This window comes from Anabrus simplex, chromosome 2, assembly GCF_040414725.1.
Source record: "Anabrus simplex isolate iqAnaSimp1 chromosome 2, ASM4041472v1, whole genome shotgun sequence".
NCBI lineage: Eukaryota > Metazoa > Arthropoda > Insecta > Orthoptera > Tettigoniidae > Anabrus > Anabrus simplex.
The window spans coordinates 1,054,505,733-1,054,530,563 of NC_090266.1; the positions used below are offsets into that span (position 1 = coordinate 1,054,505,733).

At 39.7% G+C, this 24,831-nt stretch overlaps 1 protein-coding gene across 2 annotated transcripts in view; it reads left to right on the forward strand.

Moving 5' to 3' along the window:
• Positions 1-24,831, forward strand: part of LOC136863279 (ras-related protein M-Ras) — a 64,991-nt gene that overhangs the window by 23,978 nt on the left and 16,182 nt on the right. For both annotated transcript variants that reach the window (XM_067139664.2, XM_067139665.2), the window contains 2 exons: positions 15,837-15,990; positions 24,210-24,372. In XM_067139664.2, coding sequence (XP_066995765.1) covers positions 15,837-15,990; positions 24,210-24,372 — 317 coding nt within the window. The remainder of the gene's footprint in view (positions 1-15,836; positions 15,991-24,209; positions 24,373-24,831) is intronic.

Consider the following 24,831-nt stretch of genomic DNA (forward strand, 5'->3'; position numbering starts at 1 on the left):
ATGCAGAAGAGGAATTACCTGAGTCATGAAGCACACTTCCTGTAGTCATGTTGATAGGTACCAATTGGTATGAATTTATGCTGAAGTACTCGTCGCTGTCCCGACTGACTCGTTACTGTGTATTGTGGTGATTTATTCACAATAGTGTCAAGACGAGAGGTTAGGGATATTAAGTGCTCAAGAGCTGCAGATGGCCTTGCACTCCTGTAGCGAAATTGCACAACAAGTGTGTTATGCTCAAGGGATAGCTGATCTCAACTCTAAATGCTGCATCTCAAGGAAGAGTAAAATTGCAGATTTACATCCTTTCTTATATGATAAGGGAATGTTAAGGGTAGGAGGAAGACTTGTAAAATCAAATCTACCTTATGACACTAAGCACCAGCTTATCCTTCCTCCCCAGCATGCTCTCACAAACCTTGTTGTGATGGCAGAACACATTAAGCTATTACATGCAGGTGCTTAATTAGTAATTGCATCATTAAGAGAAAGATTCTGGATTCCCATGGCCAGGGCAGGTGTTCAAAGAGTCACCCACAAGTAACTGACCTGTTTTAGATTCAAGGCGTGAATAGCTGATGGGACAACTCCCTGTGACCAGAGTGCATTTCTTAATGTAGGAACTGATTATGCTGGACCTTTCTTCGTCAAGAGGGGAAATGTAAGAAGCAAACGGACAACAAAGAGCTGCATCACATTGTTCATCTGTCTGGCTACCAAGGCTCTTCACCTGGAGGTGGTGAGTGACCTCTCTACTAATGGTTTTATGACGGCCCTGGGGAGATTCAGAGCTCAACGTGGGAAATGCTCCATCTTCTATAGTGATAATGGCACTAACCCTTATTGGTGCCAACAGAAGGATGCAGGATCTGCGAAAACTATTCCTTTCAACCAGCTTTTGTGAAGAGATAACCTAGCTACTTGAACAGTTGTTCTTCTGGAGGAGGACAATGTTGGAAATTGGCTATGGTGGAGACTGTTCACCCTGGGAAGGATGGACTTGCACGAGTGGCTATCATCAGAACAAACAGTGGTCTTTTTAAACGACCTGTTAAGAAGTTAATTCCATTACCTATTGAACACTAAACAGGATCGATGTGGCTAACACTTAATGTGATTCGTGTGAATATTTGTTTCTTTTGTTCATTTCCGATTGTATAATTATGGTGTTGTGTTTGTGATTTGAACTGAGAACTTTATAGTGTGTGTGAATAGTTCATTTCTTAATTTCATACTGCATAATACTGGATGAGGACACAGTCAAATTACTTAGTACCGTCTGTGAACAGTGTTGTAAATATTTTATTGCTTGTGTTTCTGTTTTGCTTATGTTTATATGTATATTTTATTGAATGATCAACTCGTTTTGGTTACTGAACATGAACTCTGTATGTCAGTGCTTGTGTGGTGCTTGAATTGATCTGAACTTTCATGAGGGCATATCATGCAATTTAATTTGGTTGAATCATGGTTATTCGATGGTGGGGAGCATGTTCCGGCATAGCTATGCCAGGGCCACCTAGTTGATCGCTACCACTTTAGGCCGGATATTAGCACCCTTCAGTGTGTGTTTAATTTGAAGGCCCCCAGCCTGAAGTGGTGTGGATGGAAGGGGGATGAGCGACTGTTATGCTTGGGTGCCTCAAGCGAGAGGAGATAAGAGGATGTGACTGACTTATCAAGGGCATCTGCCCACTATTAGCCAGTATTCTGTATTTGTGTTATATAAGTGTCATAAATGTAATAAATGATGTTATTTAATCAAGTGAGTGATTTATGTACAAAACCGTGTCTGTTTTGGCTTTAATCCTGTTTTTCGTAGAATTCGACTATTTGTTTGAAAGTCTTTCTGAGTCCACTCATTTAATATGTTCATAGTATCTTGACCTGCATTTTCTAATCTCGCTGTGAATATCTGTGTATTGTTTTATTTCCTGTTTGCCTCTGAGTCGGTATTGTTCATCTGTGAGTTTTGGGCCTAGAATTTTTCATATGATTTTGGTTCCTTTTTCTCAATGTTTTCAGTTTGTTTTCCTGTTCAGAATACTCGTTTCTGATCCATAAAGTCATTCTGGTGTAATGACTGTATTGCAATATCTTAGTTTTATGTACCTGAAGATACTTTTTGAAAAATAAATATTTTGGGTTTTGTCGGTTCTTAGTTTCTGTCATTTGGCCTCTGATTTCATTGGATTTTGTTTTGAGTCCATTTTCATGAATTGTTTCATTTAATTTTGCCATATTTTTTTGTCTCCATGAGTTCGTTTCTGGAGTTCAGTCTGATTTTGGACTGTTGAAATGTCTCAAGTTAAGATTGCTAGGTCATCTGCAAGGCAATCTATTGCCAATTTTCCTCTGCCTAAAGCTATTGGTTGGTGTATTTTAGGTGACTAATTTCTGGTAGAGCCATTCTTGTACCACTTTTTCAATGACGCAGTTGAAGGGTAGAGGAGAGAGTCCATTTCCTTGTCTTACCCTGTTTTGATTTCAAAGGGATGCGAGATATCCTCCATGAATTAAACCTTGGATTTTGTGTCTGTTAGTGTCTTTTAAGATTACAATTACAGAGCTCTATAAATGCAGTCGCTTAGTGCAGCCAGTATTCAGTATTCGGGAGATAGTGGGTTCGAACCCCACTGTCGGCAGCGCTGAAGATGGTTTTCCATTGTTTCCTATTTTCTCACCAGGCAAATGCTGGGGCTGTACCTTGGTTAAGGCCACGGCCGCTTCTTACCAGTCCTAGCCCTTTCCTGTCCCATCGTCACCATAAGACCTATCTGTGTCGGTGCGATGTTAAGCCAATAATAAAAGAAAATTACAGTTGTTTTCAATCAATCGGTACTGATCTGCATTTAAGGCAGTCGCCCAGGTGGCAGATTCCCTACCTGTTGTTTTCCTAGCCTTTTCCTAAATGATTTAAAAGAAATTGGAAATTTATTGAACATCTCCCTTGGTAAGTTATTCCCATCCCTAACTCCCCTTCCTATAAATGAATATTTGCCCTAGTTTGTCCTCTTGAATTCCACCTTTATCTTCATATTGTGATCTTTCCTACTTTTATAAACGTCACTCAAACTTATTCGTCTAATAATGTCATTCCACGCCATCTCTCTGCTGACAGATCGGAACATACCACTTAGTCGAGCAGCTCTCCTTTTTCTCAGTTCTTCCCAGCCCAAACTTTGCAACATTTTTGTAATGCTACTCTTTTGTCGGAAATCACCCAGAACAAATCGAGCTGCTTTTCTTTGGATTTTTTCCAGTTCTTGAATCAGGTAATCCTGGTGAGGGTCCCATACACTGGAACCATACTCTAGTTGGGGTCTTACCAGAGACTTATATGCCCTCTCCTTTCATCCTTACTACAACCTCTAAACACCCTCATAACCATGTGCAGAGATCTGTACCCTTTATTTACAATCCCATTTATGTGATTACCCCAATGAAAAATCTTTCCTTATGTTAACACCTAGATACTTACAATGATCCCCAAAAGGAACTTTCACCCCATCAACTCAGTAATTAAAACTCAGAGGACTTTTTCTATTTGTAAAACTCACAATCTGACTTTTGACCCCGTTTATCAACATACCATTGCCTGCTGTCCATCTCGCAATATTATCGAGGTCACGTTGCAGTTGTTCGCAATCTTGTAACTTATTTATTACTCTGTAGTTTTCCTAAATGATTTCAAAGAAATTGGGAATTTATTGAACATCTCCCTTAGTAAGTTATTCCAATCTCTAACTCCCCTTCCTATAAACGAATATTCGCACCAATTTGTTCTCTTGAATTCCAACTTTATCTTCATATTGTGATCTTTCCTACTTTTAAAGACATCACTCAAACTTATTCATCTACTGATGTCCTCCCACGCCATCTCTCCATCTTGGTAGGTGTGCTACGTACCAACTGATGAGCCCAGCGTAGCACACGAGGGCGAAACGCTGGCAACCAGGAATGATTTCGCTGGAATACTTATATTGGTATTATCAATTTACTCATTCGGAACAAATATTTCAGATTCCCTATGGGAATCAACATCTGTATCATCTGATAGCCAAGCAGGCATCAATTTTTTGTAATGAGACAGTCTCTCATAGTGCATTGGCACTGCCGGTGGCTACAATTAGCCTACGCAGTGGCCTCCACGGTATGCACTAGCCAGCGTCTTGGTAGGTGTGTTAGGTACCAACTGATGAGCCCAGCCTAGCACATGGGGGAGAAACGCTGGCAACCAGGAATGAGTTAGCTGGAAAATTTATAATGTCCAATAACGAACCATTTATATTGGTACAGTTGAACCTCCCTTCTGCAGACACCGTCGGTTCCGAGGAAAAATGTTCGTTACAAGAGGTGTCCGCTAAAACAAGTTTGTAAAAATAATCAAACATTTTTAACGGCAGAGAACATCCACCTTAAATATAAGTATACATATCTTTATTTTTATTATTCTACCGGGCGCGTTGGCCGTGCGTGTAGAGACGCGTGGCTGTGAGCTTGCATCCGGGAGATAGTAGGTTCGAATCCCACTATCGGCAGCCCTGAAAATTGTTTTCCGTGGTTTCCCATTTTCACACCAGGCAAATGCTGGGGCTGTACCTTAATTAAGGCCACGGCCGCTTCCTTCCAACTCCTAGGCCTTTCCCATCCCATCATCGCCATCAGACCTATCTGTGTCGGTGCGACGTAAAGCCCGTAGCAAAAAATAAATTTTTATTATTCTAAGTTATTTCTCTGTTAGTATTTCATAGAGTGTTATTGTTACGGAGTTATCCGTGGTAGTTAGAGGTGAAAGAAGGTGCTGGGATGAATAGGCCTCAACTTACGAAATTAAAGTTAATTTAAAACTTTAACAGAGGTTATATTTTCTTTTCAAGATCAAGAAATAACAAGAATAACAGGTACTCAGTAGCATATCAACAAGTTAAGGATGTACAATTACAGTTTATTAATGGATTTTGGGCTTCGAGCCCCAGATTCACAATCCCTGAGCAATGCTTTACTTATGAACAAGGTTCAACAAAGGGGCAGAAAACCCCAATCATGCCAAGGAGCACTAGCTCCCAATTACCAGTTAAGCCTGCTCGAGGCACACAAAAACCAAATTTAAGAAAGAGCAGCCCGCTCTCAAAGTTCAAGCCTATTTAAAGGCCACAACAAACTCCACCTTTAAGCTGCCCTCCAGGCACATAAGAACAGGGGTAATAATACCCAATCTACTGAGGCCTATTAAGTAAAGAAACAGGTCAATTACATGGCCCCAAAATACCAACTTGAGTGGAGGCATAACTTGCACTCCTAATACACCATTTTAAAACCTATTTGGCACTGGGCTGCTTATGCAAGGGCTAATCCCATACTACGGAGGTGACACGATAGGAAAACTTTATTACATTACAAAAGAAGGGAAACTGTTATGAAAACGTAGTCACCTCAAAACACCATGAGTGGGAGCTCGAGAGGGTTAGGCACTCTCTATCCCAATTTGTAGTTAAAGAGAAAGAACTTTATACCAAGTGTCTTTTACATTTTAAAGGAAGGTTACATGATAAAAGTTTCGAACCTGCCCCGAGGGTTAAACTGCTGAGCTAGCAAGCAAAGAAATTATTAAAAGGCCATTACCTGATGGATGAACTGCCGCCTGAAGAAAGAGGCGCTTCCCGCCCCCTGCTATATAATCACACAAGGAAAGATGTTACTGAAGTGGCCAGGAGACCAGAAAATCAGCAGTTTATATACCCTCGCGGAAAATTCGAGACGTTTCATGAATGATTACAACCCGCCCACAAAATTTTATTGGATAACAGCAAAAACTAATACACCAGACGCAGAAGAAACACCTTATTGGTGGAAAATTAATTACAGAAATTCCTGATTGGCTACATTCAAAACAGGCGGAAAGAAAGGATTATATTGCCAACTCTCAAACCACAGAACAAAATTTAGCAAAAACAAAACTTATGAATTTTAAATTTCTTCCGGACAGTTCATTCCTTTACACCAGAGAGTGTTATTAGTTTTGGTAGAGACATCTGTTAGAGAATGTTCAAAGTTCTTGCAATGGAGCAGACAAACACGAATCGAAATTGACATAGTTCAGAACACTTCAAAATTTACAGTAGAGACATCTTCTGCGAAACTTTAGAATTAACATGGTTGTTAAAGTTCAGGCTTCCTCCAGTAGAGGAGTTTCAACTGGCGCAATGTTTGAATTAGCGGCGCGGAGGTGTACCGCCCGGTACAGTTATAAGTGATTTTAAATCATTTACAAACATTACAGCATCGTGAAATAATCCCTTGTTACTCTTGTTTAACAGACAACTGAAATGCTACGGTATTTCTGTCTCACTAATTAGCGCCTGTACTGTCTTTTCCTTCTCAAGTTGACTACCTGAGCTCGACCTTATTAGCGACACTCCGAGTTATGAATAGAATGATGCAAGAAGGGAAGAAAATCCCCAGATAACTTGTAAGTCAATAGTCTCTGGCAGCATTTCTGGGCAATTAGAATTCTCAGAATAGGCCTGTACACCACTAGGTAGAATTGCATTCCGATGTACCTTCTCTCCCCTTGCACTTGAAATAGTACAAACATTCAAAAAGGATTTCCTTATGTCTGAAGAATGGTTTTAAAAGAAAGGATGACATGTGGTCCGGCGTAATAAATTGTCCTGCAACGTGTAAAGTGTCCGCTTAAGTCGAGTGGACGGGACAAATGGCGATGGCCGCTGTTTGGAGTTCGAGGTGTCCGCTTAAACAAGGCCAATTTAACACTTGTCTTGTGTAAAATAAAATCGGTTCCGAGGAAAATTGTCTGTATAGTGAGGTGTTCGCTGAATAAGGGTGTCCGTTAGGGCAGGTTCAACTGTATTATAAATATACTCATTCGGAACAAATATTTCAGATTCCCTATGGGAATCAACATCTATATCATCTGATAGCCAAGCAGGCATCATTTTTTGGTATTGAGACAGTCTCTCATAGTGCATTGGCACTGCCGGTGGCTACAGTTTTAGCCTACGCAGTGGCCTCCACGGTATGCACTAGCCAGCGTCTTGGTAGGTGTGTTAGGTACCAACTGATGAGCCCAGCCTTGCACACGGGGGCGAAACACTGGCAACCAGGAATGAGTTAGCTGTAAAATGTATAATGTCCAATAACAAGTATTACATACCACTTAGTCGAGCAGCTTGTCTCCTTTCTCCCAAGTCTTCCCAGCCCAAACTTTGCAACATTTTTGTAGTGCTACTCTTTTGTCAGAAATCGCCCAGAACAAATCGAGCTGCTTTTCCTTGGATTTTTTCCAGTTCCTGAATCAAGTAATCCTGGTGAGGGTCCCATACACTGGAACCATTCTCTAGTTGGGGTCTCACTAGAGACAAATGTGCTCTCTCCTTTATATCCTTACTCCAATCCCTAAATACTGTAATAACCATGTGCAGAGATCTGTACCCTTTATTTACAATCATATTTATGTTATTACCCAATGAAGATCTTTCCTTATATTAATACCTTCGTACTTACAATGATCCCCAAAAGGAACATTCACCCCATCAACGCAGTAATTAAAACTGAGAGGACTTTTGCTATTTTTGAAACTCACAACCTGATTTTTATCCCCGTTTATCATCATACCATTGCCTACTGTCTATCTCACTACATTATCAAGGTTATTTTGCAGTTGCTCACAATCTTGTAACTTATTTATTACTCTGTACAAAATAACATCTGCGAAAATCCTCAGCTCTGATTCCACTTCTTCACACATATCATTGGTTACAATATGACTAACAACCTATTAAAATATACAACACCATATTCAGAAAGAGTTATAAAACAACGAAGGCCACTGTACAATAAGAAAACCACCAGGGTCACCTAGAAAGAAAAAAAGAAAATGAGCAATAGGGGAGAAAAAAAATCAAAGGGCTGGCGAGGCGACATGTAAGGAAAATTTTCAGCCTTCATAAAGTTTCCAGAAAGTAGTTAAGCCACGCACACAATTAGGCGTACACACTGTTCCAAAACAAGGAAAATCACAGATATGATTATCTCTTCAAGCGTCTGTACACGAAGTAAGTCAAGTGGCAATAATGGTTTGAAAATTTTCAAATTAAGTTCAGAATGAGAATACTCGTTGATAATTTTAGTTGCCACACAAAATATAACACTGCCAATCCAGCCTGAAAGGCATAATGGAAGAGAATAATAGTTCCTTATTTAGGAGTTGAAAACACAATATGATAAATTTTTGCTCACCCAGCCAGCCGTCGAAAGTTCAGAAGTGATGTTGCAGTTAAAATAAGATATCGGATACTGGCCAGCCGAAATGTGAGTGCGAACTCCTCCCTCCCCACAGTTTGTCACTGGATGTCTGACTGCCTGTTCGAGGCCAGGGCAGGCATTTATAGCGGAAGATAGTAGAGTTCAGAATGTACGAGAAACAGACGTGACGTATACGTGCAGCGGCAGAGGGGAGGGGACGGAAGGCGAGCAGTAGTAGAATGCATAGCGGGCTGGATAAGCAGTCGAAGCACACGCTGTAGTGAGAGCAGGCCAGAGAAGTTGACAGATGGTAAAGTAGAAATCTTGAAGTAATAAATACGTAGGGGAGCACGTTACATACTCCCAGCAGCCGGAGAAATCCAAAGGATGGGAGGGTGGTGCGACGGAGGTCCATCGATGTCCCGGAGAGGCGCCTTCTCATTAACACGTGGAGTGTCGTCGTAGATAACACAGGAACAAAAAAAGCAGGCATATGTAGTGGAAAAAGAAAAAGAGGAGGGAAAAGGGGGAAAATAGAGGAAGGGAAAATGGAAACGATCCGGATCGTATACATCATATAAGAAAGGAAAATAAAAAGGAGGGGTAGTGCTAAGAATACAATATAAAATATCGAAATTGCAGAAAATACGTGGCCTTTGAAATATGAGTTTAAGAATTAACATTTCCCCAAAATATAAATATGAGGGACCATTAACAATTAAAGATTACAATAATGGTGTCCCATGATTAAAAATAAATCAGAAGTCCCATAAAGGAAAAAATGTTAATGGGAGAGTGAGACAAAAGGGGTGAAGTGAGTGGAGGGAGTGAGCAAAAACAGGGAAAACAAACATCATTAACCAGAAAAAATTGTACTCACGTGTGAGCAAACTCAAGAAGAGAACAAAAAAACAAACACAAAGGGCAGACTGAAAAAATCCAATCCCTGAGCTCAGCCAAAGGTTTAAGCAGAAATCTTTTTCAACTGAGAAAAGTGAGCATTCCTAAAATCGTAGTGATGGGAGAGGGAAACAAAATGTGAAAAGGCCCAAGCCAACATGCAGAATGCTTGGCAGAAAGGTGTTGAGAAGAGGAACTAACAGGGTGGTTTTTGAGCAAAACTAAGTCAAAAGGTTTGACAGTGGGGGTACGAATCCGGAAATTATAAGTCTTTTTGTGGTGATCTCTAGCCTGGTAAAGCTTCTGGAGAGCATCTTGCAAATGATCATCAGTGAGAAGATGAGTGTCCAATAGGGAGGACAAATTCCATGTTAAAGAAAGAGGTGTCTGTAGTTCGTGGCCTAATAACAATTTGGCAGGAGTATAAGAAGTAGAATTATTAACGGTAGCGTTTAATGGTAAGACAAAGTAACGAAGTTCAGCATCCCAAGATTTATGGTCGTGGGAATGGAAGATAGACAAAAGAGATTTTAAATTACGGTGATAGCGCTCAACAATATTGGGTTGAGGGTGGTATGGAGAAGTATAGAATTTCTTGTTACCATGAGAAAAACAGAAGTTGTAGAAAACTTTAGAGGTAAAAATAGTAGCATTATCTGATACTAAGGATTTTGGAAGACTGGTAATAGGAAAAATTTGGTTGGACAATAAATTAATAAGTATCTGTGAAGAAATGTTGCATAAAGGATGAACAATGAGGAATTTAGAAAAACCATCAAGCAACGTAAAAATGTAGGAATTAGACTTGGAAGATTTTACGAGGAGACCAACAATATCAATGTAAAATTTTTCAGCTGGATAGGTGGCAGGAGAAGCAGCATAATTACCATAAGGTTGATGGTTAAGGGGCTTATGCTTTTGACATAAGTTGCATAACCGAATCCAAGAATAAACATTCTTCCTCATCTGGGGCCAAAAAAATTGAGACGCAAGGCGAGCATAGGTCTTAGCCATACCAAAATGTCCTCCTATAGAGGAACCATGAAAATACTGAAAAATCACAGCTCGTAAATTAGAAGGGAGAATAAGACGTGGGGTAGGTTTGAAAGTAGAAAGCTGATTGTGTACGAAAAGGACCAGAATAATCAGGAGGCGAAAGATCGTGAACAATTTGCTGGCAATACGGATAAAGTTTTTGGTGATCCAGACAGGATTGGAAGGAAAGAGGAAAATTAGTAAGGGTAGAAATAGAAGTAACAGAATTAATAGGAATTTGATTGAGTTCAGAAACATGGGATGGATTATAGTCAAAAAGACGAGATAAAGCGTCAGCAACGGAATTATGATACCCAGATACAAACTTAAGGGAGAATTTGAAGCGGGATATACGAAGTAACCAACGACCAGTATGCCCGATTTTGGGGGCATTATTCAGTAACAAGGAAAGAGCTTGATTGTCAGTGCTCACTAAAAATTCACGGTGATCAAGATATTCTGCAAAATGTTCAATGGAAAGAATGAGGGCTAGAGCTTCTCTTGTATACACTGAATATTTACGTTCAACTGGAGAGAGAATACGGCTGAAATAGGCAACAGGTAATGTCTGACCATTTTTAGTCTGTTGTAAAATGGCGCCAAGCGTAACAGAAGCATCGCTGTAAAGTTCAAAAGTTAAATAATCTGGAATTTGCAAAAGGGGAGCCTGAAATAGTTTAGATTTCAACATATCAAAGGTGTCTTGTTGGGGAGAGGCCCAGTGAAATTTAATCCCTTGTGACTTCCCCCTTTTTGAGAACAATAATTGAACGAGAAATGCAACTATGCAAGCTAAGGGCGCCAGTCTTTAAGTTGATGACTTAAAAACAAAAATTTATAATAAAGCTTGGACGGACTCTCATCACAGGGATGATAGTGCACTAATCATTAAGCAGGAGAATTAGAAATCAAAAGGCTAATTAAGGCAGACTGATTAAAATGAACCAAGAGAATAACATTTATTATGCTAAATAAAAATGACGACGGTTTGACGAGAACTGAATTTAAAATAGGAAATGAATTTAACAAAAAAATTGAATGACTCTACTTCGCGAAAACTTGCAATATTTTTAACTCGCTTGCTCACCATGTAGTCTTGTTCTGCTTGTCCTGAGAACGTCTCCGTCCTTATAGCTGGAAAACTGCCGGTCGTCTTTGAGGTCTTTCCATCGGCTGTCAAGTGCACCGACCACTAATTGGAAGATGGCTTCGATACTAACACTCCCTATTATGCTCTATCCCATATATTGGAGATGAGCCCTAAATCATAGTTAGAAAAACCTCCTTGGGTTATGTGGAGAGGATACTCAATTAACAATCCTTCCAACTTTACTGAAAATTTGCACCGAAGTTTCATTTCTATCTAGTTTAATGCTACCTATTGTCTTAGACTGGTACAAACTGGTCTGATACAGAGCTGTTCGTACTTCCTGATGAGTGGCTATACACCCATCATTCAGAAATTCCTAAGTACCACGTCGTGGTAACGAAGTAATGAATGTAGAAGTGATAAACTATCACACTAGTCCACTATGGTACAACAACCATAAGACAAGTTATCAGACCTAAAGCGAAATACAAGATAGAAGAATGATGCCAAGAGCTCCAACACGCCCTTAAGTAAGCTTTACTGGCCCTAATTAATGGTCAAAACACGTGGTCCAATCAGGTGACACGTCTCTCCCTTCTCCAGATATTAAAGTTGATGGGTCCCAACCATGATATCAACTGTTCTATTAGCCCTTTCACACAGTATCCATGGCAACATGATGCTCCTTTGAAAATATAGGCGGAGAACAGTTTGAATTACCCAGCTCCGAAATACAGTAGCTGCGGTTACATCGCCTGGACACGTGCCAGCTTTTCCAAGAATTGAGTTCTAAACTTGTTGATTCTTCTTCCTTGATGATGTGGCAAGATAGAGGAAAATCTACTGCAAGTTAAATTTAAACGAATGTCGCAAGAATCTAAATTAATATTAGGATATTCAGCCCTCGTTTACAAGTCGTAGTTACAAAGTAATGAAATGATAGTGACCAAATGATCAAACATGAATTATTATAAAATTACGTACGAAAATTAATATCATGACGTCAAATATGCCATTCCTGAATTAATTACCCATAATAAAATTAACATAATTACACTGTGACGTCTGGAACGTTACACCCTTTCCGTTTAAGGAGATTTAACGGTTCTGAAATTTCGGAGAAATTTGGAATATATTTGGCATAAAAGCCAACCGTGCAAGAAAAGAACGCAGTTGTTTTAAATTGTTAGGAGGTGGTATTTTATGAATGGCAGAACTCTGTCGGGGTCGACAGCAACACCCTATGAGTTTAAAATATGTCCTAGAAATGTAATTGATGACTGGGCAGTAAGTACCTTAGAGGGTACAGTTAAGCCAACAGAACTAAGGCGAGTTAGAACTTCGCGAGTGTGAACTAAATGAGATTCAAAATCAGGAGAATAAATAAGAATGTCATCAATAAAAGGAATTAAAAGTTTGTATTTGATATCCGAAAACAAAGAATCAACAAAACGTTGCATAATCTGTGAACCAAGATTTAAGCCAAAAGAAACCTTTCTTGAACTGATATAGACCATTTGGGGTAATGAAAGTGGTATAGCAAGAGCTAATATCATTAAGATGAATTTGATGCTAAGCAGAATTCAAATCAAAAATAGTAAGAAACTTAGCATTAGAAAAGTGCTGAAAAGCATATTATAATTTTGGCATGGGGTATGCCTCATATAAGATGCGAGAGTTCAGTTTCCTATAATCAACAATAAATCTAGAGGATCCATTTGGTTTATCCACAATAAATGCGGGGGCAGCATAATTAGAAGATGAAGGAATAATTGTATCATTTTTAAGCACTTGATCAACCAATTCATTCAGAATTTTCATTCTGGGAGGACTCAAGAAACAGGGGGTCGAACGAACCGGAGTCGGGTCGGTGAGATCAATGTGAGCAGTAAAGTTTTTAACGGAGTCTAGAGTAGGGGTAATCGCATCGGAAAATTCAGTAAGCAAAGACTGAACGTGATCAGAATGAACAGAATTAATCGTAGAAGAGGCAGGTTAGTGATAAAAGGGGTAATCAAAATTGTCGATCAGTGGAATTGACTTAGAGGAAAAATGAAAAGAAACCTGAAAAGAAACCTTAACGTTGACTGAATCCAAAACAAGACCAGTATGAGAAAAAAAATCAAAACCTAAAATGATAATATAGGATTCTTTTTGAACAACAAGAAAGGTAAAGGGCCAGGAAAAATATTGCATCTTTATATTTAAAGAAATAGCTCCAAGAACATTGAGAGTTGATTAGATGCGGAAACACACTGGGTAAAATATGGAAAATAATGCAATGAGAACAAATTGATTGTAAAGATTGAAAAACGCTAAAGTAATGAGAGACAGCAGCACTGGAATCTGAAAGAGCAACAGAAGGTAAATTATTTACAGTCATAAGGACATGGGAGGCCTGAGGTATAAATGAGGCACAACAGGGGGAAAAAGAATAAGAAGATAGTTGTGAAGTAGAAAAAACTAGAGAGTTGTGGTGAGGTGGCGACAGAGTGTGGGAAGGCAGGTTTTCCCCATGCAGAGGGGACGGAAGGCAAGCAGGATTCGAGTGCATAGCGGGCTGGGTAAGCAGTCGAAGCACAGTCTGTAGTGAGAGCAGGTCGGAGAAATTGACAGATGGTAAAGTAGAAATCTTGAAGTAATAAATACGTAGGGGAGCACGTTACACTTATTTCTTTCACGGTGCCACTACTCCGACACATACAAGCTTTGGCTAACTTGGTGTGATGGCGCATTGGTCAATCTGCTTGGAACCATCAAGACGGACTGAGTTTGAGTCCCGATTAATGCATGTGTGATTCTTGAGGTGAAAGTCACGTCCAGTGACTCCACAAATTTCAGTATGATAAACCTGATGTGTGCGATTTTATAAAATTTTAAGCGTAGCTATCTGTGTTTACATGGAACGGACTTTGAATTTCTCATACCTTTACGTTTTTTCCTAAATTCTGCGAATTGTGGTATCTTTTATTGGTAATGATACGGCATTGTTTACAAGGACAAAGGTACATTTTGTGAAAAAAGAACCAAATGTGTAATTTGCATAATGTCTGCGTAGTATAGTTAAAGGCGATCGTCGCGTGTTTAGTTGACAGTGTCGCTGTATTACACACGCGAATCAGTGTTATGGCGACACGGCATGAGGGGCCAATAAATCTTAAACTCCGCATCAAATACGATCACTGAATGATAAAATGTATATTTAATATCACAATAAGTAATAATAAAATGATGTTATTTCCTTTACTTCCCACTAACTACTTCTACAGTTTTCAGGGACTCCAAAGTAATAATAAAGAAGGGGCGTGATGGCACAGTGGTCCAGCTGCTTGGAAACATAAAGACGGACTGGGTTCGAGTCCCGATTAATGTATGTGTGATTTTCGCGGTGAAAATACATTAAAGTGTTTTTATAAATTGTCACACATTTAGCACTAATAACAGTGAATGTAAAATGAAGTAAAATATTTTAAATTAACAACATTGATCGTGTAAGCTCATGGAATGTGACAATAGTGTGTTTCTGCTTTTAATTTCTGCAGAATGGTGGTCAAGCCTTCATAAACATTCCAAGGGTGTACAAACTCCTCAGTTGAACTTTCCAGAAGAATATAAAGGAAGAAAAGTTTAATTATGAAGAATCGTGAATTTTGCATTTATATAGAATTTTAGTATAATTTTTTTTTTTTTTTTTGTAAATTTCACATTTTGTAGCTTTTTCTAAACACATTAAAAAGTGGTTTACCATCTTAAAAAATGAAAGAACAAGCGTACAAACCTTTATTGGCATTTTATTCTACTGCTTTGCAAAAAATGATCACCCCTTATTATAACTTGAAGTCAGCAATGAGCGACATATAGAAGTACAAGAATGAATATTATTTATTGCTGATACAGAGAGAGAGGGAGAGGCAAGAACAGTGTAGCACAGTGAATGGGAAGATCGAACCACCAGAATGAGAATCAGTTTGGTGAAATGTTAGATGATGGGTGAGGATGAGCCAGTTATTGATGGCTGAGTCTGGCTAAAAACAGCATCAAACAGTGATACCTGATCTAGAAGATAGTGATGGATGAGGAGTAGTGGAAGGATAATGTAAATTGGAGAGGAACCTTATATTCCTCAAATTATATTGCACCTAGATGAGAGAAAATGATCGCTTTGAGAAGTAATGGTTTGTTTCTTATTAAGGTTCTGGGAAAGTGGTATTGGAATACATACCGTACATGTTTCTTCCATACCTAGTTTGATAAATGCAGTAGACTCTCCTAACCTAGAGGTTCGAGGTTTCTGGCTTGGTAAGAGATTTAGAAGTTCTTGTGTGGTGCAGAGTTACTCAACCCGGTAACAACAGTTATTGAACTGTGATACTGCGGCTGTTGAATAGAACATCCCCCTGCATCTAAACACCAACTCATAGTGCCTGTTGATAGATCTTAGTAGTCGTAGCGGTCCTCAACACTCGAATACTTTCACAGAACTTATATTGAACTTCTTATATTTAGATAAGAAATTGTCCTTATTTAGGTTTTCATTTTTCAGTGTTGGATACAGCAGGACAAGAGGAGTTCAGTGCCATGCGTGAACAGTACATGAGAAAAGGTGACGGCTTCCTCCTTGTGTATTCAGTCACAGACAAGCAAAGTTACGAGAATATAGTCAATTTTCACACCCAGATACTCCGTGTCAAAGACAGGTACAGTAAAAATGTATTCATTTTGTTACATAGTGTAATCAAACAGTTTTAACTGACCAACTGGAAATAATTACAGTGGTATTCCTAAATGTCTATGTTTATAGCTTTCAGGTTATCCCTAGTGAATATTTTTAAGGATCCTGTTAAAATATTTCATGAATATGAACATTGCATATTGTACCAGGAAATGCCTGCACTTGAGGCTAGCTTGAAGAGCATGAGGAGATTTATGCAGCACATATGTGGTGCACCATTGGAGTGGGTACAGAGAGAGGTTTCATGTCCAAATTAGTCATTGATTTTGAACTTCTGGTTTTATTTCAATGTTGGCTTATATATCACCTTTATAACATGTGGCAGCTTTCTGAGATGATGTGTGCTCAAAGACCAGTTAGTGATGCATTCTCTCCATGGAAACACATTATCTGATGTCTTCACCGTGGACCCTCGTATCCTGACGTCCTCACCATGGAACCACATACTGATGAGGCTCCCTATACAATCGTTCTCAGACTTCACTTGTAGTTTCAAGTTAGGATTTAAAATGTGAAGTTCAAAATACAATTTCCGAAATGAAAACCAGAACGCATGAGTTGTTTCACTAGGCAAATGTCAAAATCAATTTGTTGCAGAAGAATAAAAGTCTGTAGTCAACAACTAAGATGAATTTCTTTGTGAAAAATAAATAAAGCTCCAACATCTGATGTGAAAATAAATTGGAGACTACTTGTCCTGCAAAAGAAAAGTAACTTCTTAGAAATTGTGTTTAGGTGAGAATTTACAAGTTCGACACGTAAATCATGAACTGAACACTTGGAAATTACTTACACTCTCGAGTACTGCCTCGGAAAAATTGACACTAAGAGTACAAATTCTGTCATGGCGAACGAGATCGGTATTTATTTAGGAGTTAAGTTTCAAGTTTTGACTTGATTCAACATGTGAAGAAATTGTCAAACAATACTAGAAACTATTGTCTTAGCCCAAGAAACAACTAAGTCCTGAACGTAAAATGTTTACGCCAATGTCGACTCGTACTACGTGCTTCAAAGCTACCTTAGAAAAATGTTCCACCAAATCAACACGTTTTATGTACTGAACTAGTATTATTACACTATAGAGGACCAGTTTCAACTCATGGAGTCATCTTCAGCTCAAATATTAAAATCAAGAACCACTACATACAGATAAAAAGTTATAATAAAATATCATGTTACATAATATCAAACCATCGAGAATTCTGGAAATAATTCCTCAATGTCCTGTTATTTACATTTATAAAAGAAAGAATTTAGAAAGAATTTATTACAACCGAATGGCCAAGTTGGTACATACATGACATATATTACATTTTCTTAGGAGCTTATGCTGTTTGGAGCCATTTTCGCTACTCCTAATGCTCTTTTTAAATATCGGGCTTTCACTTTCTCTATGGTCTTTAAGTCTGTCGGGGATAATTTTTCCCATGTTACTTCCAGCCCGTATGTTAGGACTGGGCTTATTTTCGCGTGGAAAAGGGTTATGGCTGTTTGTAGTGATAGGAAGATAATATTCTTTACGCTGTAGATTCCTCTGATTGCGGCAGTTGCTCTTTCTTTTACACGTTCCCTGAATGAGTTGCATGTTGTCTGTAGGGTGATTCCAAGGTATTTGTACGAGTTTACTAACTCTGTTTCTTCCCCGTCCAGTGTCATTCTATCTGTTGCTGCAGCTTTTCCTCCTTTTCTGAATACCATGTATACCTTCTTGTTCTGGTTAATTTTGAGTTTGTTTTCCTTCGCCCAAGTATGTAAGTTGTTCTGCGTTTCCTGTAGTTCGACCTTGTTTGGTGAGCTTATGACCATGTCATCTGCATATAAGTACAGCGAGACCGGGGTGGTTTTCCCTAATATTTTTATGATGTCTACCGTGGCAGTATTGAATAAGATAGGGCTCATCGGGTCTCCCTGTAGTACTCCGTTTGTTTGTACTATTTCTCTTGATGTTGAGACTCCATTGATTTCTATTTTGTTGTAGGCCAGAATGTTGTTAATCGTTTCTGTGATGACATGGTTTTCTCCCATCATGTTTTCTAACTTTTGTAGCAGCATCGTCCTGCTTAGTAAGTTGAAGGCTTTGGTGTAGTCAATGAAGATGTGTCTTAGTGTTTCAATATGAATTTGGATCATTTTCTTCTCTTTTCCCTTTATATAGGACCTTGATCGTTGATTTTCTGCAGTCATCTCGTATTTCAGCAAGTGCCAAATGTCAAAATCAATTTGTTGCAGAAGAATAAAAGTCTGTAGATGTCAACAACTAAGATGAGTTTCTTTGTGAAAAATAAATAAAGCTCCAACATCCGATGTGAAAATAAATAAAGAGATCAGTCCATACGTCTATTAGTATTTCCAGAGTCTTTCAGCATTTCATTGTAGATTCCATCAGGTCTAGCTGCCTTATTGTTTTTTGTAGAGTTTATTACAGCTTCCACCTCTGTTTTAGTGAATGGGGTGGTATTTTCCTCATTACAGGGTGATCTGATATCATGTGATAAGTTCAAGTTTGACATGTTTAATATCCAGGAGAAATGACTTTCCCAGGTCTCCACAGGAACTTCTCCACAGGTTCAGTTGGATTTTCTTTTAAGTGCTATGTAAGAGTTCTTGCGTGCTTCTTCAGCTTCCAGTAGTGCCCATTTTTCTACCCATTGTGCCTTCTTGCCCTTCAGGAGTAGTTTGTAGGCTTTCCTTTCTCTTGTGTATTCTTCAAGTTGCTCTCTGTTATTACTGAGTGTTGCCTGTTGGAGAGCAGTTGGTGACCGTCTTCGCTGCTGGTAACACTCAGCATCAAACTATGGTTTCGCCTTTCTGGGTTTAATTGGGGTTGTCGCTGCTGTTATAGCGCTGTGAATGGTAGACATTGCAAGGTTGATATTATTTTCTTGTAAGTGTCTTTTTGTGTCTTTGAGGGCTTGCGTGTTGTTGGTTGGTGTTTGTATGTTCAGTTTCTGTGAGGTGGTTTGCATTTTTGTGTTTGATGTAGCATTGTTGTTTCTTAGCAGTACAAGTTTAGTATGGATAGCGATGTGCTTAGTCAACGGCGTGTTGGACGTTTGCCATAGGCCTTGCTGACTTTTGATGGTGATGTCCTCTCCTCGGTAGAAAACTAGGTCTATCGTGCTTGTGCCATTATAGGCGATGTAGGTTTTTTCATGTGGCTTATTAATAAGGCAGAATAATCCTTCTCCTAAGATGTTTAGCATCACAGTTGTTTCGTAGTTTGGTTTGTCCAGTCTGCAGTTGAAGTTCCCTGCTAGTATCACGTTTCCATTCTGAACTAACTTGCGCCATTGCCTCTGACAGTTGTTCTGCTGTATCATCTGTGGATGTGCCATATGCAATGTAGGCCTACATCCCGATTATGGATAGGTTTGCAGCTTTTACAATCACCTTGTTTTCTTCCTTCAGTATTTCTTTGATTGATCCTAGGGTTGGTTTAAACATGATGGAGACGCCCCCTTCTGGTCTGCCTCTGGGCTTGTTGTTGTTTGAGTCATCAGTCCATAGACTGGTTTGATGCAGCTCTCCATGCCAACCTATCCTGTTCTAAACTTTTCATTTCTACGTAACTATTGCATCCTACATCTGCTCTAATCTGCTTGTCATATTCATACCTTGGTCTACCCCTACGGTTCTTACCACCTACACTTCCTTCAAAAACCAACTGAACAAGTCCTGGGTGTCTTAAGATGTGTCCTATCATTCTATCTCTTCTTCTCGTCAAATTTAGCCAAATCGATCTCCTCTCACCAATTCGATTCAGTATCTCTTCATTCGTGATTCGATCTATCCATTTCACCTTCAGCATTGTTCTGTAACACCACATTTCAAAAGCTTCTATTCTCTTTCTTTCTGAGCTAGTTATCGTCCATGTTTCACTTCCATACAATGCCACGCTCCACACGAAAGTCTTCAAAAACATCTTTCTAATTCCGATATCAATGTTTGAAGTGAGCAAATTTCTTTTCTTAAGAAAGCTCTTCCTTGCTTGTGCTAGTCTGCATTTTATGTCCTCCTTACTTCTGCCATCGTTAGTTATTTTACTACCCAAGTAACAATATTCATCTACTTCCTTTAAGACTTCATTTCCTAATCTAATATTTCCTGCATCACCTGCCTTCGTTCGACTGCACTCCATTACTTTTGTTTTGGACTTATTTATTTTCATCTTGTACTCCTTACCCAAGACTTTATCCATACCATTCAGCAACTTCTCGAGACCTTCTGCAGTCTCAGATAAAATAACAATATCATCGGCAAATCTCAAGGTTTTGATTTCCTCTCCTTGGACTGTGATTCCCTTTCCAAATTTCTCTTTGATTTCCTTTACTGCCTGTTCTATGTAAACATTGAAAAGGAACGGGGACAAACTGCAACCTTGCCTCACTCCTTTCTGGATTGTTGCTTCCTTTTCAAAGCCCTCGATTCTTATTACTGCAGACTGATTTTTATACAGATTGTAGATAATTCTTCGTTCTCGGTATCTGATCCCTGTCATCTTCAGAATCATAAATAGCTTGGTCCAGTCAACATTATCGAATGCCTTTTCTAGATCTACGAAAGCCATGTACGTGGGCTTGTCCTTCTTGATTCGATCCTCTAAGATCAGACGTAAAGTCAGGATTGCTTCAAGTGTTCCTACATTTCTTCTGAAGCCAAACTGATCTTCTCCCAACTCAGCTTCAACTTGTTTTTCCATTCTTCTGAAAATAATGCGTGTTAAAATTTTGCAGGCATGAGATACTAAACTAATGGTGCGGTAGTTTTCACACCTGTCAGCACCGGCTTTCTTGGGAATAGGTATAACAACATTCTTCCGAAAATCGGATGGGACTTTTCCTGTCTCATACATCTTGCACACTAAATGAAATAACCTTGCGTTGATGGTTTCTCCTAAGGCAGTCATTAATTCAGAGGGAATGTCATCAATTCCAGGTGCCTTGTTCCTAGTGAGCTCACTCACAGCTCTGTCAAACTCTGACCTCAAAATTGGGTCCCCCATTTCATCAGCATCAACAGCCTCTTCATGTTCCAGAACCAAATTATCTGGGCTTATGTTTTGCATATGAGTGTGCCGTATAGTATCCTGGTATGTCAAGTGGTTCTGTCATTTATAAAAGTGTCTCTGATTTTAAAACTCATGTTCAAAGTAACTAATGTTACACATACATAAGTTACGCTGCAATAAGACTACAATTCTTTCTTGTAGAACTCTAACACTTCTTATGAACTGTGGATATATTTGTCTTTTCTGGTATATACACTGACTGACAGAGCAAATGCAACACCAAGAAGGAGTGGTTCGAAACGGATGAAAGTTGGGAGAAAAACAGAGACGGCACGGACGAATAATTGATGTTTATTTCAAACCGATATGCAGGTTACACAATGCGCACGGCATCGACTCAGTAGGATGTAGGACCACCGCGAGCGGCGATGCACGCAGAAACACGTCGAGGTACAGAGTCAATAAGAGTGCGGATGGTGTCCTGAGGGATGGTTCTCCATTCTCTGTCAACCATTTGCCACAGTTGATCGTCCGTACGAGGCTGGGGCAGAGTTTGCAAACGGCGTCCAATGAGATCCCACACGTGTTCGATTGGTGAGAGATCCGGAGAGTACGCTGGCCACGGAAGCATCTGTACACCTCGTAGAGCCTGTTGGGAGATGTGAGCAGTGTGTGGGCGGGCATTATCCTGCTGAAACAGAGCATTGGGCAGCCCCTGAAGGTACGGGAGTGCCACCGGCCGCAGCACATGCTGCACGTACCGGTGGGCATTTAACGTGCCTTAAATACGCACTAGAGGTGACGTGGAATCATACGCAATAGCGCCCCAAACCATGATGCCGCGTTGTCTAGCGGTAGGGCGCTCCACAGTTACTGCCGGATTTGACCTTTCTCCACGCCGACGCCACACTCGTCTGCGGTGACCATCACTGACAGGACAGAAGCGTGACTCATCGTAGAACACGACGTTCCGCCATTCCCTCATCCAAGTCGCTCTAGCCCGGCACCATGCCAGGCGTGCACGTCTATGCTGTGGAGTCAATGGTAGTCTTCTGAGCGGACGCCGGGAGTGCAGGCCTCCTTCAACCAATCGACGGGAAATTGTTCTGGTCGATATTGGAACAGCCAGGGTGTCTTGCACATGCTGAAGAATGGCGGTTGACGTGGCGTGCGGGGCTGCCACCGCTTGGCGGCGGATGCGCCGATCCTCGCGTGCTGACGTCACTTGGGCTGCGCCTGGACCCCTCGCACGTGCCACATGTCCCTGCGCCAACCATCTTCACCACAGGCGCTGCACCGTGGACACATCCCTATGGGTATCGGCTGCGATTTGACGAAGCGACCAACCTGCCCTTCTCAGCCCGATCACCATACCCCTCGTAAAGTCGTCTGTCTGCTGGAAATGCCTCCGTTGACGGCGGCCTGGCATTTTTAGCTATACACGTGTCCTGTGGCACACGACAACACGTTCTACAATGACTGTCGGCTGAGAAATCACGGTACGAAGTGGGCCATTCGCCAACGCCGTGTCCCATAAAGTGATTGCTTGTTATTATGACATTGTGCGTGGAGAACCAATAAGCTTGTGATGTTTGATGTCTGTTATACAACTCGCGGTGTTGTAGAAAAGAGAAGAAAACTGAAAGTGAGCCTTTATTAAAGGTCATACCACTGAGTGCAGAAGCTGTTTGACCATACTTACTCCCTTCCTCACACATCCTTCCTCCAACTCCTGTCACCATAAGCTATGCCTCTGCTCCCTCTTGGCAGTCAGTTTGGTTTTGGTATCCGTGCCGAGTGCACATAAATCACGAGGAACGTGGGGGTGAGTCTCATACAGCTGTGTTAATCTTAATCTTTTAGCTTCCCTTCTTTTCATAAAATTCACTTGAAATATTTTTTTCTTTTTCGTATATTCACTTCCCACTGAATTAAAACAAAGATCATTACATCTGATGGAAAGGCCACTTATTCAAGTTGTGAACATCCTCTTCAAAGCTATATAAACTGTTACTTGTGTATTCTATTCAGTAAGGCACAATTTGTAGATCAAATGGGCTCACTATACAAACAATGAATATCAACCCCAAGATCAGTTCAAGACTCAAGAATACTTGTTTATTATATAGACATTGGCATAGTCCAACAACACCATGCTTAACATTTTGAATGTGTTACTTTAATTACAATTTTAAATGTGTAGTCTGACATTTCATCACTGTTTTAGATTAAGACTTTACTTAAGACATGTTTGTATTTTTTTTATTGGTGGTTATATATATGGATGAATTTCCAAGTTGATCATGGCTGAAGATGACCTATTGTAGAATAGTTGAAACTAGTACGAATAATATAAGATATAATATTAATCCAATGGTATTGAATATGTGGACCTTTCTCTACCCTTTGATAGTTCAAAAATGTTTTCGAAAAGCTGTTTTTGGAAGTAGTTGTGATTATGTCACTGATGATAATTGCAATGTTCCTGATGACTGTGAATAGAGGAAATTGGAAGCTGCGGCATCATTCGCGGATTACAAAAATGTTCATGCTAACCTCGTCACTGCAGAAACCATTACAGTCTCGGAGATAATTGAATATGCACAACGGAATCTGACCAGAGATTGTGATGATGATGATACTGAAGAGCAACAGTATACTTCAGTGGACTTAAATGATGCTGTCAATGCTCTCTTAACTACTAACAGTTTGTGACGCACCATAATGTTTCTGCGGAAATAATGGCCAAATTGTACTGGTTTGAGAATACTGTACATGCCCAAAAAACTAGGCAAGATAACAGGCTACACTATTTTGTAAAATGACTCCCCCTTTGTATTTTTTTTAAATCTGATGCATTTCAGTTGTTAGTATTGTTTCATACATATGTTGCATTATAACTCAATTTCATATTTAATTGAAGTGTTTTTCCACACTTTCATGTTATTGGGTTTTTTTCCTTCCACCCCCTGGAAAACTTACAAATTGTTATACTGTAGTTTCCTTTACCATTGTAAGATAATGGTCATTGTTTGAGATTTGAGTAAAATTGTATATCTTCAGTAATTTCTATGTCTTTGAAAGAATTTACACTCTTGTCAGGTAAAAATTCAACTTGATTTAGTGTGTAGGCATATTAAATCTAATCTAAATGCTTGCTTATTTCTTTTTAGAGATCTGTACCCAATGCTATTAGTAGCCAACAAGGTAGATCTTGTTCATCTACGGAAGGTGACCGAAGATGCAGGACGTGACCTGGCCCTAAAACTTGGTATCCCTTACATAGAAACTAGTGCCAAAGATCCCCCACTCAATGTGGATGCAGCCTTCCATGAGGTAGGATTTATTAACTGTAGGGTTCTTGTATACTGTTGAAATCTGAGTATGTGGTAACATACATATCTTATGATTTTGGAAGGGAACAAACAAGTGTCGGTTAGTGTCTCTGTATATCACCTGATAGGACACTTCTTTCCTTTTATTCCTTCATTCCTATGAAATTATCTGATTGGGATCCTTTTCTCCTTCTGGGTGTTTGTCCTGTGTTCCAAATAATTTATTACCTGTATTCAACTTTTTATTACATCTCTTCTCTTTTCCTATGTGTATCTGGCTTTCTTGTCTTACACCTCCCACGTAAGATTTATGATTTGTCAGGATGCCCCCTCGATGAGGGTTGACGACCACGCTCTTGTGAAACTATGAAACAAACAAGCTCTTTGGGTGCTGAGAAGAAATGGATGTAGAAGAACTGGGATTAATGATGATGAATGGCCGGCTGTTGAGAGTGCTTTT